At 40.2% G+C, this 18,149-nt stretch overlaps 1 protein-coding gene across 2 annotated transcripts; it reads right to left on the bottom strand.

The window, feature by feature from the left end:
* Positions 1-4,462: 4,462 nt before the first annotated feature.
* lrrc3 (leucine rich repeat containing 3) lies at positions 4,463-12,950 on the bottom strand. Of its 2 annotated transcripts, none has more exons than XM_085249995.1 (2): positions 12,643-12,950; positions 4,463-11,494 (listed from the first exon to the last, which is right to left on the bottom strand). In XM_085249995.1, exon 2 carries the CDS (start codon positions 11,135-11,137, stop codon positions 10,337-10,339), a length of 801 nt encoding a protein of 266 aa, XP_085106121.1. In that variant the 5' UTR covers positions 11,138-11,494; positions 12,643-12,950; the 3' UTR covers positions 4,463-10,336. The 2 variants fall into 2 exon arrangements, with proteins under 2 accessions (XP_085106121.1, XP_085106122.1); XM_085249996.1 differs by lacking the exon at positions 12,643-12,950 and adding an exon at positions 11,847-11,911.
* Positions 12,951-18,149: the final 5,199 nt, after the last annotated feature.

The following is an 18,149-nucleotide window of genomic DNA, read 5'->3' on the forward strand; positions in this document are numbered from 1 at the left end:
TGTGTGTGCATAAAAAAGATTTGTATGTGTAAAAAGAATTTGTGTGTGTGTCCCCTCCGACAGTCAAACCCATCTATTCTCTGATTGGATAGTTAAATTTGTGATTGACATGACATTGACCAATCAGATGAAAGGAAGTCAAAATTCGTACTTGTAACTTGAAACTTGGGTGCAGAGTTTCATACGTATTTTTTGGCTAAGTCCACACACAAATCTTTTTTTACGTACACACAAATTCTTTTTACACATACAAATCTTTTTTTACACACACAACTGGCTTCTTTTTTCCACTATAACCATGTTTACAGGCCGTTCCAGTGTTTATTTACACACTCGAAGAGTAAGTTAAAAACAAAATGTCTCTTCCAGCGAACATTTAAAAAAAAAATCTCTGACCTAAAGTTAAGTTTTTTGTGCATTTTGGCCCATCTCAAATGAATAAATAAATGAATAATCCAAAAGGTAGGTATATTAATACTGAAACAAACAAGAAAAGAAAGTAAAATATTCCCTCCATACAAAACATATAAATTCTAAACACGCAAATCAGTCCGTGCATGACTACATTGTTCCGCCCATCAAAAAGTCACCTGCACAAATATATTGCCTATTGTCAGTTATTGGACTGACGAATGTCGGTTGGAAAAATTTTACATATCGCCCAACCTTATACCATGACATCACACTTTGGTTTCTAAAGTCCTGTTCACAAGCCTTGCGATTAGCTTTTCCACTTTTGCCACCTTAGTCGCAAAAAAAACGTAAGGAAGTTAAGATCTGTCTGTGAAACCTCACAGTCACTGGCTAACAACTGATGATTGCTAGCTCGTTGGTCAGCAAACATAAGGCTTCATCACACAGATAATTCTCTGTTTGAAAGATAGTATACAAAATACCCTTATTTTATGTTCAGTATGACCCAGTATGAATTCAGCAAGGAAATGTTGACAAAGGTCATCTAAGAAAGCTAGGTTTCCATAGATTTCTGTAGGACAAGATATCTTTTTGCAACACCTATCGCCATCTAGTGGCCTTCAGATAAAATGCAGGTTTTTAGACACTTATGCGCTGGCTTAATTTTTTCCGACCAAGAAGCTACGTCCATGGTTTATACAATGCAATATGAGACTTAAATTTCTTTGCCTCTTCAAAGGCAGAGTAACTAAATATGCGCATCATATTCATTAAACCTAAAGTAATAAGTCTGTCATGAAACAGTAGCGATATCAAGTACTGATACTTGAAAATTGTATCTAAGTATAGTAACAAAGTATTTGTACTTTTTTTATTCCTACCTCTGCATTTGGCTCTAAAATACTAATATATAGTGGGGAGAGAAGACTCATATGTTGCACTGGGTTTTCACCAAATGCCGTGCTCTGCATTACGGCCAAACATGGTCTCGTCTGTCCAAAGCACATTGGCCCAGGAGTCTTGTGGTTAGTTTAAATAACACTGAAAGATTGCACTGGTCACTTTTGGCTCCGTAACTTCCGCACGGACATCTAATTAACAAATTAAGTTTTGACATAAAGATCGCTGCCGTGCTCATCCAAAAAAAGCACAACAGTTTAAAAAAAGTCACTCGCTGAAGGTTCAGAAAGCACTAATTAAAATAAATGCTACAGTAAAGTATGTCGCAGAGCTTTAGAGACTGGCCTTTAACAGTGGTACTGCAGGGACGTGTTTCTCTCTGTAATGTGTCTTTTATCGATCTCCACTCTCAAACTGCCAGCGGGACAAGTCAAAAGCTTGCCCTACTCACAGCACAAGAGGCCACTCCTTGAGAAGCAGCTGTGGAGAAGATTAACAATCGGTTGTTTTTCTTTTTTTCTTTTTGCATTGAACAATCACTACACTGTGCTCCAAACCACAATCCTTGCAAAACAAACTTGTAAGTCAAAATCCTTGACAGCTGATGACTCACTAAAGCAAATTAAATCCCATATTTTTCTGTTTTCTGTTCCATTTGTGTGCTTCTCTTTGTCCAAACAAGAATAATTCTTGTGAGTCCTTACATAAGCAAGGACTAAAATTAAAGATACTTGACAAAAATGTCATTTTTTTTATACAGCTCGTTTATATGTGGAACTCATTGAGGAAAAAGGGTACAACTATTTACAAAGCTGTCTATAAACTACAGAGAAAGCTGCCAGAACATCAAGAGCAAACTTTTAATAACCCACCTTGGCACGACAACCATGCACCACACCCAAAACAAAAAGCTTATGAAACACTACTGTGGGTATTGATAGGTTGACAGGTGCAGTCACATTGAGTCCATGAAATCAAATACCACTAATTTTTCCCAAACAACCGGTGTTGCACACAAGATTTCCTTTGGCACTGATGCCTCCACACATCAGCAAGTGCAATCCTGGGTCCTGACGTGAAACTGTCAAGAGTAGTCTGTTTTTAAGAAGTGAAACTCTCCATATAGGATTTAGGAGAGGCTCCCAAATCTATAATCTAAAAGTAGAATGGGAGGCTGAGGCTGAGGCTTCAGTGATCACACTCCTCTCCTGAGGAAGCAGCTCCCAGTGTTGATTTCAGAGACAGACAACCTCTCTACTTTTAGGATTAGCTTTCCTTTTTGTGAAGCTTACAGTCAGGGCTGCACCAAGTGACCATTCCTTAGTTTTGCTGCTCTTCTCCACTCCCTTCAGTTCACTCAACATATTTATCTAACACTACTGCATGTCAATAAATTGTCTCCCTTTCATTCTCTTTTCTTTCCCTTCACCCCCAAGCTGGTCAAGGCAGGTGGCTGCACCTCCTGAAGTTTATTCTGCTGGATCAGGCTTCCTGTTAAAAGGTAGTTCATCCTTCCACCATTGCCAAGTGCTTCCTCATTGGGTTGTTGAGTTTTTTCCAATAATATTGTAGTCTTCACCTTGAGGTAAGTTATGCTGTGAACTGGCTCTATATAAATAAACATTTATATATATTTATATGTTAATATATAAAGAAAACCAAACAGATTATGTTTAGGAAAAGACTATATCTTAAATTAAAATACTCAATTAAACGTAGGGCTGCTCGATTATGGCAAAAATGATAATCACGATTATTTTCACTGAAATTGAGATCACGATTATTTGACGATATTTATTTAACCCTTTAAGACCTACTATAGAACCAAGTCCACCAGAGCTTTTTTTTTTTTTTTTACATGCTGTAGTGCCATTTGTGGGAGCATTTCAAGTTGCTATACAACTATTATAGCCCATATTTTAATAATATGTATGCATTAAGTCCATAGTAATTACATAAATTGCAAAAAAGTGCAATAAACTACAAAAAAAATTGAAAATCGCTTTTGTTTTGTTTACATATATTTCTACTTGGAGAAATTTAAGAGGTTTATCCCTCAAAACTTTAAATACAATAAAGTTGCAAAAAATAGTTTACAACAACAGGAAATTTATTTTGAGTGTCTTCATAGTTTTATTTTGGAGATACACCAATTTTTATATACTGCAGGAAAAACAAAAAACAATCCTATGATGCAAATTTGCAAAGAAAACAGCAGGTGCATCATTTCACTGTGGGAAGTGTTACGAACAGCTGATAGGAACGGCAAAGCGTGTTTCTGGAATATTATGTTTTTGTTCCTGCAAGCGCTTTTTATGCAATTTTTGCAAAGCTATATGTGGAACGAAACCGTGACCGAGGACAAGCTGATGGCATCAGATGTAAGTACAACTCCTCCGGTTTCATATGCAAAACAAATTATTGCGCTAGCTTACACGGTTCAGGTTCTACAGGGATTTAAAAATAGTTACGCAAAACGGAGCGTGCTGCTCTGACCGGCTTTAAAGGGTTAACAATGACTTTAAAAAAATAATATAAAATAGTGTGCAACACCACTGAAGTTTTTTTTTTAAACTCTCTTTTCAACCAACGGCAGTCACTCTCCAAATAACTTCTGCTTAGCTTTCCGAGCTTCCCTCGGGTCCTCTTAATCAGCGGTCTCCAACCTTTTTTGCGCCACGGACCGGTTTATGCCCGACAATATTTTCACGGACCGGCCTTTAAGGTGTCGCGGATAAATTAGGGAGGGGCTAATAATCGGCTCAGTCATTTTTAATGATCGTTGAAAGCCCAGATCGTAATCGTGATTAAAATTCGATTAATTGAGCAGCCCTAATTAATTAAACGTGTGTGTTCTAATATGACACTTACGGATGATTCCTGAAGCAACCTTCCCCATTTATCCAGGTTTGGGATCGACACTAGGATGATGAGGATTTGTGACAGAAGGATAGCAGCAAAGGTTTACAAGATGGTAGCGAGACATGTTGTGATGTATGCAAGCTGCAAGCTTCCTGAACTAGCCAAGAGGCTGAGGGTGTAGGGAGAAACTACCTACAGAGCTTATAAATCACCACTGCTGGGGGGGCAGCAAAAATCGGCCACTGAAGCGTGTTTGAAAAGAAATGTTTATTTTTGAAATGCTGGTAAGGTGTCCATTAATTTAGAGAAACAAAACAAACACACAGTAATTACTGAAGCAAATCTCTATGATTATCGGAGCCCTTTCATTTCCATCACAGAAATACACAGCTCATAGACTTATTCTTCTACTGACGAAGAAAAGAAAACTGACAGGTACAATTTCCTAAAGATACCTCGACACTTTGATTTAACTAGAGACGTATTTTACAAAATAACAACACAGATGGCATGTGCATTCCTTCAGAAAATTGTTCAGAAAAGTTTTATACACATTGGCCAGCACAAACATTGTTATATGACAGGTCGAAACTACACATACAGACACGTTTGTAACAAAGATACTTACAATAGTTTAAAAACTGAATGACAATATGCAAAATTAAACACAAATCTTCCCCTGGAGTAGGTTGAGTACTTGTGTTTTTGTGTTTATTTTAACCTGTTTGAACTACTACATGAGTGGGGAGTCACTACATGAGGAAAGTACAGAAGATGTTTTTGTTTCTGCAGTGGTGAGGATGGATAGCGAGAGGGCTTAACGCACAGTGCTATGGTGTAGAAATCCCAGAGAGTAGGTACTTGGACACAATCAACTCCTGACCAACAAAGTTGAGTTTGTGTCCAAACACAGGTATGCTACAATCAAAAAAGGTCATAAGCCTAAGGCATGCTAATTAAACCTTTAGCCACACTGGCTTCAAGACTGGTTACCAATCCTCTGGCAACTAGTGGTAGAGTGTTCCCAAACTGGTTGGCAAGTGGTTGCTGGAGTTCGCTGGCTTTCACTAGGTGAAACAGTTTCCTAAGGGGGTGCTGCACCAAAAACTTCCTCCAATCACCTCCTTGTGATTGCTTTGGTCACTCAGATTGCAGAAGTTGTCCGTAGTTTGCGTGAAAGGGACCAACTTGTCTGCAAACACTCTCCAACTACTCACCAGGCTAGAGTTAAACTCAAAGAAGTTTAACACAAAACAGAAAACGTTTGCCTTCAGCCTAAAAGTGTTGTTTTAAGCTGCATCAACACTGGAAGAATTGGAGGCACCGGTTACCTAGGTAATACTATACTGTATTTACTCTCAACTCATATCTCGAACAGCAGCATCCTTAATCTCGGCACCACCGGCTTCACATTTCCAGCACTTCTTTTCAGACATAGCATTTTGAAAAGACTTTCTATGATCTCTAATCGCTATGTTGCTTTGTGTGAAATACTTTTTGTCAGCATGTCTCCTGGGTGCATGATTTACTCCGAGGACAGTCTCCATCACTGGGTTGCAACAGACTTTTCACATTTTCACTAACGCTCAGCGAGTAGTTGGCAAGTGTTTGGAGGCATGTCAACGTCTCCCATGGCAACTATGTGTGATGATGGCCATCTCCTGCGATTACAGGTTTTTAATGCAGTGCTGCATTCCTCTTTACAATCATTCTAACCTAGTAACTGTCAGCAACCTCTCACCAGATTGATTTTTCCTAGTAGCCAGTGGTTGCCAGGGGGTCACCACCCAGTTTCAAGGCCTGTATGACTGAGGCGTAAGGTAACTGATAATATGTGATGCTTGACAGTAACAAACTGCAACACTCAACACACATATTCATACAAACCTTGAAGTTAGACAGTAAAATTGCGATTCAAAGCTGTATTCATTTATTTGTATATTAAAGTTACTTTGTGATGGCTTTTTTCTTTTACCTGCACTGATTAATTGCCTGACCTAAGACGTCCTTAAATACTTAGCTCAACTTAGTTTCTGTATGTTGCGCACATATATTATAGCACGCCTGTGTAACATTTGAATATTGAACTGGAAGTGATGCATATTTTTTAGCAAGAAAAAGCCATTTTCAGCATCATTACCACATTTGTGTCAGAGTGTGTTGTCAAACCCCCATGAAATATTCTTAACACCTTGTAGCTGTGAATTCCTGCCTTCTATACAGGCCACTGCTACTGTGTCAGGTTATCACAAAATAGTGTAACCTTAAATCGGAAGGTTGTGTAATGCAGGAATGCAGAAGGGCTCCCTCACAGTGACAAACATCTGGAGATTTCTGACTAGACTGTGGGTGTTTTAGCTCAGTAATTGGGTTTTTATAATCTGGACAGAGAGTCTGGAGATATGGCTGCAGGGTAACGCTACTTGCATTGTTCTCCATTTCAAACCTGACAGGACCAAATCAACCTGCCTGACAGATCCAGGAGACACATTGTTGAGATTTGCGCACATTGGGCCACCAGTATTGTACAACACAATATGGTATAAACAGTTTTATTAATCCCAATAGAAGCAATTTGTTTGGAGATGTTTCTGGTACAGTAATAAACAGATTAAATCAAATGTGGAATAAACTCTGCAAAAACCAAAAATAAACACCATGAATAGGCAAAATAAATGAATGAAGACAGTATTTTTAAATCACCATTAAGGACTAAAGAAATAAAAATAATAATCTACAGACCATTTAATTTCTGAGTTGCAAAGTGTGAATAAACAGTAAGTCTTTTTACAAACAGATAAAACGGCTCTAATCGCGTGTTCAGAACATGCCTAATGTTTTGCAGTTTGGGGGATTTATTGGCTGCAGACAGAATATACTCTGGTGATGCTGTTCAGGCTGTTTCTGGTCCCTCAACACCAGCTCCCTGCACAAGAAAGCCCAACAGCGTCTCTTCTTTCTGAGAAGACTGAGAAAGGCCCGGCTTCCACCACCGATCCTGACCACCTTCTATAGAGGAACTATTGAGAGCATCCTGAGCGGCTGCATCACTGTCTGGTTTGGGAGCTGTGCCATATCAGACCGCAAGACCCTACAGCGGATAGTGGGAACAGCAGAGAAGATCATCGGGGTCTCTCTACCCTCTATTGAGGACATCTACACCACACGCTGCATTCGCAAAGCCACCAGCATTGTGGCTGATCGGACACACCCCTCTCACACACTCTTTACACTCCTGCCATCTGGAAAAAGGTACCGAAGCATTCGGGCACGCACATCCAGACTGTGCAACAGCTTTTTTCCACAAGCCATCCGTCTCCTCAGCAAAAAGGGACTGACTGATAAACACGCACACACACACATACACTAACATTATCACTCAGCTTAACTCAAATACCTCAAAACATTGAGACTGGACTGACTAACCAACACAAGCGCAAACACACTGACCTACACCACCAAACCATCGCACACACCAACCTGTAAATGCTCTTTTGCACAATATTATTACTAGATATATATTATTATTTTTTTTGCACTAACTTGTCTTGTAGCACCTTGGTTCCTGGAGGAACGTTGTTTCGCCTCACTGTGTATTTTTAAACTGTATATGGTTGAAGTGACAATAAAGTTGAACTTGAACTTGAACTTGAACTTCTGCCTCTTTACCGTGAGGCTGTGAAGCCAGCAGATAAAAGCAAAACTCATGAGACTCTCAATAAAAGATTGATAAAAGCAACACAAGAGGATGACAAACTGACAGAAAAGGAATTTAGTTTTCAGTGAATTCTCTGATGTCCCCGATCCATGATAAACTTATCCTTCAGACTTAATTTAATAATGGAAATAAGGCATCACCTTATCATTCACACAACTGGACATGTTGTACTCATTAGCTGTAGCCGCTGTGTCTAAACCCAATCATCAGTTATTTAGTTTTAGATGCATTTAAGTGACAGAAGTTCCCATGGCATGATTCTTAAGGGACAAGGCAGCAAAGCATTGCTATCAGAATATTTGACCAAATATCTGCCCCATGATCCATCACTGATCTTGATTGCACAAAAGGACACATTCTTGTAAAGAATCACAAACTGAAGATATTAAATGGGTCTCTGTAAGTTACACCTTTATCTGCATAGTTTCCTGAAGACAATGACATAGTATTTTCAGATGAGAATAATTCCAGATTAAGGATTCAGTTCCACTTTACTGTTCTTATAAAACCCTTTGGAGCAAAACACTAAGTTAGGAAAGGTCATTTTGCATCAGCATTACAGTTCATGTCAGTTAATGAAAGAACTGAATTTATTAATCCACATTAATGTACACAAATCTTTAATTATTTTGTGTGTAAATGTGCAAAAAAGGCTGGCAGCAGTTTGTAAAATGAATCTGCAGGTAAATTATGAAGACTATGTAAATGAACAGGAACTGAATTATGTCCATTTTGAATGGGTGAAGAACTAGAGTTCTGGGTATATTTGTTATTATTTTTGAATTTAATTCACTGGCTGAAAAAGATCAACGTTTGGGATAAAATCATGGGTCGTAAATAGAAGATGGACGTGGCTGCTGTGACATCGGTGGACTACAATTTTGAAACCATGGGTTTGACATCTGGGGTGTTATAGCAATAGAGATTAGCTTATCAATAAGAAATTTTCTATGTGTTGCTTTAGTGATCAGTCTGATTACAGCATAGTCTGGGAAATTTAAGAGGTGCACAAATGAAACATACTTCCAATTAAGATCCACTGAAAATTTGTATCCATGTACACTGCAAAATAAATTGCATTATGTCGCATCATGGACTGCTGAGACCAGGCAGCTAAAATACAAACAGATGCAACATAGAGTGTGCGTAAAGATCTTTTTGCATTTTCTGTATGTTGCCTATAATATAAAAAGATAAGTGTTTGTTATCAACCTGTGAAAATCCAAAAGTCATTGGGATCGGAGAAACTAGGTTCATATTTTGAGATGTATGATGCGCTGTAGTGTGCTAATTTTGTTTTTATTTCACTTCCTTACATAATAAAGAACTTGGATCAGAGCCTTTCACCTTCTTTGACATTAAACCTAGACCAGAAAGGATTAAGTCTTCTACAGAAAAAACATATCAGAGCTGTAAGTGCATGGCAGGCTTTCCTAGTCTTTAACATGACATGATGCTTCATGAAGTAAAAAAATTATTATTTCCTGGGCCAACAGTTTGATGTGTAAAGGTTTTTTGAAGGCAGGGCCGGTGTTCTGGGAATCCATCCTACCTGACAAACCATCCTACCTGTTGTTTCTGTGCATGCGCACAACACGAAATTAAGTGCCAAACCATGCTACCTTTGTGAATGTGACCTACAAGCATACTTTAACGGGTAAAATGAAGTGGCAAACCGTCCTGGCTTTATGAATATGAGCTACAAGCATACTCTGATGGGCAAAGTTAAGTGGCAAACTGTCATACCTACTTACATTTGTGCTGGAATTACTCTGTGAGAGTAGAAATGTGCATAAACTACTTATGGACGTTTTGCCAAATTAGTATGGTTTGTCAGAACACCGTTATGCGTGTGCAATACAAACTGAATTTTAACATCTCGATCGTGTTCATATATTAGCAGGAGTCTCACAAAATACCCTTCACCTTGACAGAGTGACACAAAGAACATAAATCAGTCGATACAAAGTAACTGGGAGACACTGTAGCCCTCCTCATTCGTCTCAGTCCAAATTCAATCACATGGAGGATCGACACCAGGGAACGATCATTCATCTCTCCACTCTGGATCTATTACTCCTTGTGTATTTGTGACTTTCAGCAGCATTTTGCTCACTTTGTGCTCTCATTGCTGCCTTGTTTGGTTGGGGGCTTTAACAATTTACGTATATTACATAAAACCAAAGCAAATGTTTGGGAATAATGTAAAATACATCATTTATGGGCAGCTCAGTATTTTCTATTATAGACACCCAATGATTATGATGTGCTTGAAAACATAAATGATGATGTGTTGCAACAGCTTTTTAGTCATTCTGAACATAACCAAACATTTACTCACACACACACACACACACACACACACACACACACACACACACACACACACACACACACACAATCACACACACACACACTACACCTCCTGAGTCACCAGGCCTGTTAGAGAACCGTGCTGATGGTGTCAAAGTCCTTGCTGATCTGTGAGCTGCTTGGCAGTGACTTGAGGTACTCCAGGTGCCTCCTGGCATCCTCCTGATTGTGCCTCACGTAATAGATGACGTACGCGATCACCATCGTGAACCACCCGAACATGGTCACAAACATGGCTACATCAGTTGTCTTGTGGTGAAAGTTGCAGAAGTTGATCCCTGAGTCCAGCACCTGGATTAGTGGTTTGCCGGCATATTCCTCCTTCACGGCCGTGTGGCACATCACCTCGTTCACCGTCTCCGGGTCCAGCTGCAGCTCCCTCAGCACCTCCTGCAGCGTGCACTCACAGTGCCACGGGTTGTTCGAGAGGCTGATTTTTGCTCGTAGGCGGGCAAATGCCTCTTTGGGGACACTTTTGATGCGATTGTTTGATAAATCCAGTACAAGGAGGCTGTCAAAAACACCCTGAAATGCTCCAGCGTCCACAGTCTTTATTTCATTGTTAGACAGATCCAGCTCCTGAAGGTAGTGTAGTTCCTTGAAGGCATGATGGGGGATGTGGGTGATGTGGTTGGACGCCAAAAGCAGGATAACAGTATCTCTTGGAAGATCCGCAGGGATCTTCTCCAGGTTACGAGACATACACTGGACCACGGTTAAGCCATTCTTCTCCACGCAGTGACAGCTTGTGGGACAAGCTACCACTGGTACACTTGTGAAAAATATTCCAAACAGCAAGCCCCATAAGAGGGCAAAGCCGCTGAAGATCAGGGATTTCCTGTGCATATCAGGCCCTGCTAAGTCCTGCATATTCAGCAGTGACCTCCTGCAAGTTCTGTCAGGCAAAAGCAAACATAGTATCACCTGTTTCTCAGCATTTAATGAGGATAATCACAGCTTCATTAGCGCTTAAAAAATACCAAAATGATCAGTTTATTCACAGAAGCATCTGGGCTTATCTCCAGATAATCCTTTAAAATTGATTTGAAAGAGTTTTATATAACCTTTTGAAATATATTTCGAAGGTGCTCATCCAAAAATTGAGCTGTTTGCTGAACATATTCCAGCAGAGATCTGTATTTTCAGGTTTTATTGTGAGGATGTTAAAAGCTTCAGAGAGCTAGGAGCCAACCAAGCAACGCTGGAATCCTCTCACCATGTTGTGCACTGAAAAAAGCAAAGAAATAACAAGTTATTCTTCATAATAATAAAAAAGAATTACTACTATGTAAAAGGAGCAGTTACGTGTGCACAGAGTTTATACACAAAGAACTAACAGAGCCAGTAATTCCTGCTAAATAAGTTCTTTTCTGAGTGCACAGCCAGCTGCCTTTGTCTTGCCAAAATGAGCGGAGAAAATGATATGCCCACAATGTTTGCTATAGGTGTGATGCAATTATTAGCAGAAAAAAAAAATCCATTTCACTTCAGCAAATCTCATAAATCTGAGAGCACCGTGCAGATCGATCTTAATTACATTACATTTAATATCTAAGCAAAGAAAAGCAAACAATATTACCAAAAGACCCAGGAAAAGCATTTTTTCTGCAGAACTCTTGCATCTCAAGGACTGCTGCCACTCATTCACAGCCTCACGGTAGATATAGCTGTGCGCTCTAAAATTGCTCCCATCTGTCCTGCAGGACGATCATCACTTTAGGACTGCGCACCCTCTGGTGGGCTGAACTGAGCACACAATGAGCCCCCCTCGCTGTGTTCGAGGTCATCCGCCCCATGGAGCTGCGGTGTCTTCTTCTCATTTGTCATTTTTTGTGCACCCATCACTTTGGCAGGCGCCTCATAGCTTAAGGCCACACACACCATTTCTTAAAAAGACAAAAAAGGGCCCCTCATATCCTCATCAGCCTGCGCTCAGCAGGAGGTGTGGACAAGATGAGGCGTCTTGTCCACCTAAAGCATTCTGCAGCTGTGTTATGACACCCCTGCATTTGTAAGTAAAATAGTACACCATAGGATTTACACACTGTGCTGTGGTTTTCAATGTATTTTTGCAGGAATGTAATAAAATTATGTAAAAGTATTAAGGTTTATAACAAGGCGTTTCAGCCTGGCACAAGAATAAAGGAATTTAACATTTATGTATCTTTAATAGCTGAGGATATTATTAGGTGCCTACAGCGGCAAGAAAACACAGAAGAGAGATTTAAATTTATTATGGGAAGGCAGCACGAGAGCGTTTGGTAATATTGCGGATTTTAATCATGATGTGGTTCTGTGGGCAGCAGAAAAGCAAAGACATACAGGCTAATAAGTCCTTTTTTTATAGCAGGTTTACTACTTATAAAGGTACTTACCTGGAAATTGGTTTTTACCCACTTTTTTCCACCCAGCCTCGGCAGAAAGGCAACCCAACAAAACACTCGCGTACGGGTCTTTAGATAGAAAGAAGGTCTTTGAAAACAAACAGAAAAAGCCCATTATTTTTAAAAAGTACTACTTCAGTGTGTCCGTATATGAAGGGGCTGGAAACGCGAGAAAGTTCCTCAGCGGTGCGCGTGGAACCAAATCTCGAGCCGAATCCAGATGCGGCTGATGTTGGTTCTTCTAATTAAACTCAACGCGACGGCCGCACTTGTTGACTATCACTGCGAAGAAGGAGGAGGTGGTGTCCCAGCGAGGGTCTCGAGGAGCCACACCGCTCCGACTCGTCACGCGCCTCTCCCTCTCTCGCTCTGAATCTCAGTGATCAGCGCGCGCCTGGCGCCAGAAGGAGGATTGGACTGCTGTTCTGTTGGCAGCTCCCCTCGCTCGCTCCCCAGCTCCCCCACCTCCTCCTTGTCTCCCTGCCCGCCTGCACCTCCCCTCAGCTATGCCTCCCCCGTCTCCCCTTTAAGCAAATTAGCCAAAAAAGAAACAGGAACCAGTCCGTCTGAAAATGGCACCAATAGTAACCGTTCTTTGGCGATGCACTATCTGCGGTAACTTAAGCCATCACAATCACTTTAATCATGCTTGTCTTGTTGAAGTCCGTGATTTTTTTTCTTAAAGTCATAATTAGTCAAAGACATAAAATTGATCCCGTAACCCCCCGCCCCGCCACCACCTCGAGGCCGATTGCTCATGTCTGACTGAGAGGTGCTGTATTGATTATTTCCAACACCCCAAGGGATTTTAGGCTGCACAGCAGTGGATCAAGATGTCAGCTTTGAGGTCTGCACACTCCGCTGGTAAGTGCTTTATTCAAGCGGCGGAGGCTTATTCCTCATTCACAAACTGCATAGAAAGTACAGTGTGCAGGTTTTGTCTTCTTTTCATGCATTTAATGCAACCCCACTTTCTGTTTCACTCACGCACCATGCATCTCTGCATCAGCACAGTAAATATGAACACTTGCCTTATATTAGCTCATAACTATGCGTTTAGTAATGTTGGAAAGATGGAAAGTAAGTAATGGAATAAGAATTTTCCACCAGTGTATCTCTTTTACAGTATGTGGAATGTGTTTCTCTTTTTTCTTATGGTTCACATTTGTTTCATACAGTTATGCTGCATGAGAAAAATGTATAAAGGGGCAACTTCCTAACTATATTAAAGCATAATTTATACAAGACATTTAAACATTTGCTATCAGTTTTATCATGGCTGTTTTCCATATGTGTGACATTCAGCATTTGTTAGTAATTTTATGTGTATAACTAACAGGCATCAATATCAGTCATAAGATCAGCTCTCATGTGACCTTAACAGATCGATGAACACACGTGCAGACATAAAATGAAGGCTTGGGCGTTATACGTGTGTGTGTGTGTGTGTGTGTGTGTGTGTGTGTGTGTGTGTGTGTGTGTTTTCTCCATAGCACAGCAGTTTTAAATTGTCTTTGACAGCTGCTCGTGAAATGTGCGAATGTTACAATTTAGTGCAGGTTATAAAAAAAACAAAGTGCTATGTAAATCTTCCAGATAACCTTGGCAAGAAGGAGAATAATCTGCAAATATGTGCAGAGAGGCAGCCAAACGAAGCGCTTCAATTCCAATTGTACTCCCCATCATGTAATTCAAATGTAGGTCAGCCTGTCCCAATGTTCCAGGTGTCATTTGAACTACGAAGAAGTGCAAGTTTCTCATGGAGCCCAGTCCCGTCACAGTCTCAGACCTCATGCTGTGGCAGCTGGTATAATGAACTGTGCTATATGTGGTGCTTATGTACTGAACGAATCCAATCTCACGTGGGACCATATGGATGCTACAGAGAAGTCCAGGATTTCCTTGGAGAATTTCTAAGTTTTCAGTTTACAAGATAATTGCCTCTGTGGTTGTCGCATTAAGACCTCACAGTGAGTTACAAGAGATTCATGGCAATTAACAACACTAAATAGTAACATGTAGAAGCTGCACTAATCCATACTTCTGTATTAGCAATAGGTTATTATGTGCAATGTGAAAACGGTCAACTCAGTAAGAAGCTCACAGAGAATTATCAACAGTTTCTGAAGTTCCTCTCAGCATGTGTAGAGAGCTTTCTTTCTTTTCACTTTGTGAAGCTTTAGTGGATTATTTTTGCTAAAAAATGATCTTTTTTTATTGTGTCTCTGACAGCAGTGACAGCGGGTTCTCTCCGGGTACTCCAACTTTCTCTCACAGTCCAAAAACAAGCTTGTTAGGTTACTTGGTGGTTCTACATTGGCCCTATGTGTGAATGTGAATTTGCTCCAGGCCCAAAAAACTCTAAACTGGATAAGTTAATAAGTGGATGGATGATAAACAGTGATATCATTACGACATTATGCATATGTACTGAGATTTTGGAGAAATTAACTGGAAAAGTTGCATGTTAGAAGGAAAATCCCTGAATTAGTCAGACATTGGGTATAAAATCAGTGTTAACATAGAATCGGTGTAATTGAGCCTGGATGTGAGTACAGGTAGTATTGGTTCTAGAGTGTGCTGGTGTCCTAAGCAAAATTTCACAGGGGGCTTCTCCAAAAAGTATTCATCACCATATTTAAAATTATTTAGCATCATTATCTGCTCCACTTAACGATGCTTTGCTTTTTTTCACCTTCCCATTCTCTTTTTTCATTCACATAAGGATAACTCTTCTTCATTTTTACCAAGTGCTTTTCATTGGTGTCATCGGTTTGTTTAAACAGATTCATACGGTGGCATCAGGCGGTGGCCTTTTAGTGGGGTTTTGGTTTCTTCTAGTGTCACTGCTGATTTTGATACCTTGGGGAACCTCCACTGGCAGGACGTCCCAAGCAGTTGCCCGGCTTGCCTAGTGGAAAGCAGTGCCTCTGAATACAGCACATAATCTACCACAGAATTCACAGCTAGCAAGTGTCCATGCAGATCCAGCCTTGTCCCCTGAAATGGAATTCCTCTACACCTAAACTTTATTTGCAGTGTCTGGGGGGAGGAAATGTATTTTCTTGTGTGCGCTTAGCTCTGTTGCACAGAAAGAAGGTTTCAGAGTTCAATTCCACCATCAGGCCGGGGTCATTCTGTGGTTGAGTTTGCATGTTGACCCGTGTTTGTGTGGGTTCTCTCCAGGTACTCCGGCTTCCTCCCACAGTCCAAAGACGTGCAGTTAGTGGGGACAGGTTAACTTCCCATAGGTGTGAATGTGAATGGTTGTCTGTGTCTATGTGTTAGAGCGACAAACGACCTGTCCAGGGTGTACCCTGCCTCTCGAACTAAGACAGCTGCCACTAACCCTGCCTCTCGCAGGGTTATTTTTTTCTGTGAAATATATTTCTAATCAGTAAATCTTTGCTCAAGTAACCACGAAAAAGCAGGACATGCTTTAAGCACATTGATTTTCCATGCAATGGTTTATTTTACGCAAAATATGATCCTTTGCTAAATCTTATTTTTAAAAAAATCAAAAATAGTTTTAGTGTCTCAACATCACCGATTGTTGACTGAAAACAAAGAGTCTAAAATGAAAGAAAATTCAAGTCTCAAAATAATGGTCCCACACAGGAAGCAACCCACAAGACTCTTTTATGGAACTCCAGACTTTGACTTCAGTGTTTGTCTTGCCAGTTGGAAGGTTTGGTGTTGATGATGGAAATGTTGATGTGTTGGCTACAGAAAGAAGAAAAATAAAATAAACTGCTCTGCAGCCAACACAACCAATTTAGAATTTAGAAAGCTTTCCTTTAACTTTTGTACATACTTAAGTAAAAGAAGACTCCTGAACACTTTTTCCTTGAAACCTCCAGAAGCTCTCCCCAAGTAGCCAAACTTTAGATTGCACGAGCAACACAAAAGAAAAAGCGCCTCTTAACAGATGCTTTCCAACTCATTGCTAACATTTTATGGGGCCAATTCTGTAAGGTAGGCCAGTATTCAATGTCTCTATTTCAAATTGTTGCATTGCCCCCACGAGGTAGGAAAAGCAAATAAATAAATAAATAAATAATAATAATAGATTGAAAGTTGTGGGCTTATCATCACAAGGATCTGCCTGCCTTTACAGTAGTTCATTTGTACTGGCCTTCAAATGTTCCTAGCAATCACTATAAATTCATTCATCTGAGAGAAATCTCTTAATTAGAAAAATTAAACTTTTAATAACCAATTTGATTAATATCCTTGACCTCTGAGCAAGTAACAGAAAAACAGAACCACAAAAAAAATCAGGCACCATTAATACGATACACACAGGACAAAGAATAGTTATGTGCAATACTCCCTAAATCTATACCAACCTGGTACATGCAAATACTGAATATACATAAATGTGCATATATTTTTTTCTCAGCATGTTTGGTTTATGAATCCCTGTAAAGATACAAGATCTAATAAAAAAAAAAAAACTCCTCTTGTAGCCAGATTTGAGATTTCTGTTTTTTCCCCAATTATCAGACACGGATCATGTAAATGAACCAGCGGGCTATCGCGCAGATTGAGGCTATGGCTGTATCAGCTGACTGAGCTGGTGATAGTTGATAGAAGATGCTATCTCCTTCTCATTCTTTGTATTTTGTAGTGGTGCTCGTGTTGTTAGAATGAGAATGCAAGCATTTAGATAAGGAGGTGTGCATTTTTTAAATTTACCTATCTGCTCTACACAGCCGAGGTAAGTCCTGATTGTCATGCAGTGAGCAAAATGAATTTCTCTGCTTGTATAATGAAGTTTCTCCAGATTCATGTGATGTTCAAGCTATGTTAAATTGGCTCCCTTACAAACGGAAAAGGCAGAGGCTCTCTGGCAGCAGAGCAGGACTTTGAGCACACGTTATATTTTAACAAGTGATGCATCACAACCAAAGGTTCATGAGGTTAAAGGGGCTAAAACCCTTAAAAACTAGGCACTGCTTTAACACCCACACACTGGTGGAGAGCTAAATTTGGAGTCCTCATGCTGGGAGGCATGGTGGCTCCACTTACATTCAAAGTTTACTTCCACTGACTGTCACGGAGCATCATCGTTACCTGCCCCCTACTTTATGCACCACACACAACCGCTAACGATCATCACTGATTTAGTCCCAACAAAGGAACACTCCAGCAGCTTTAAATATGCTAAATTAGAAGAAAAAAGGCAGAACAATACTTAACGTGAATAGAAAAACATGGCTCGGAGACAACACAACCAGCTGGAGGGGGCATTTTTATCTCTGCAGATCTGCTGAGCTTGACAGTTCTCACACAGACACTTCCACACACAGATTTTATGCTTTGTCTGAGTATATAAAAGGTCATAAAAGGGATCACCGGTAGTTTCATTCTGCCAAAACACACACTGACTGAGTCAGAAAATAGAGGGACTGTGGCAGGCAGATTAAAAAGAAGCCAAGGTCAAGAATTCAGAGCACAGCTGGAGCAGGAGAAACACCACACATTTGCTGGCAGAG

The sequence above is a fragment of the Mchenga conophoros genome, linkage group LG16, assembly GCF_057382185.1.
Source record: "Mchenga conophoros isolate Kocher_MC1m ecotype Shallow Benthic linkage group LG16, M_conophoros_male_GT1.1, whole genome shotgun sequence".
NCBI lineage: Eukaryota > Metazoa > Chordata > Actinopteri > Cichliformes > Cichlidae > Mchenga > Mchenga conophoros.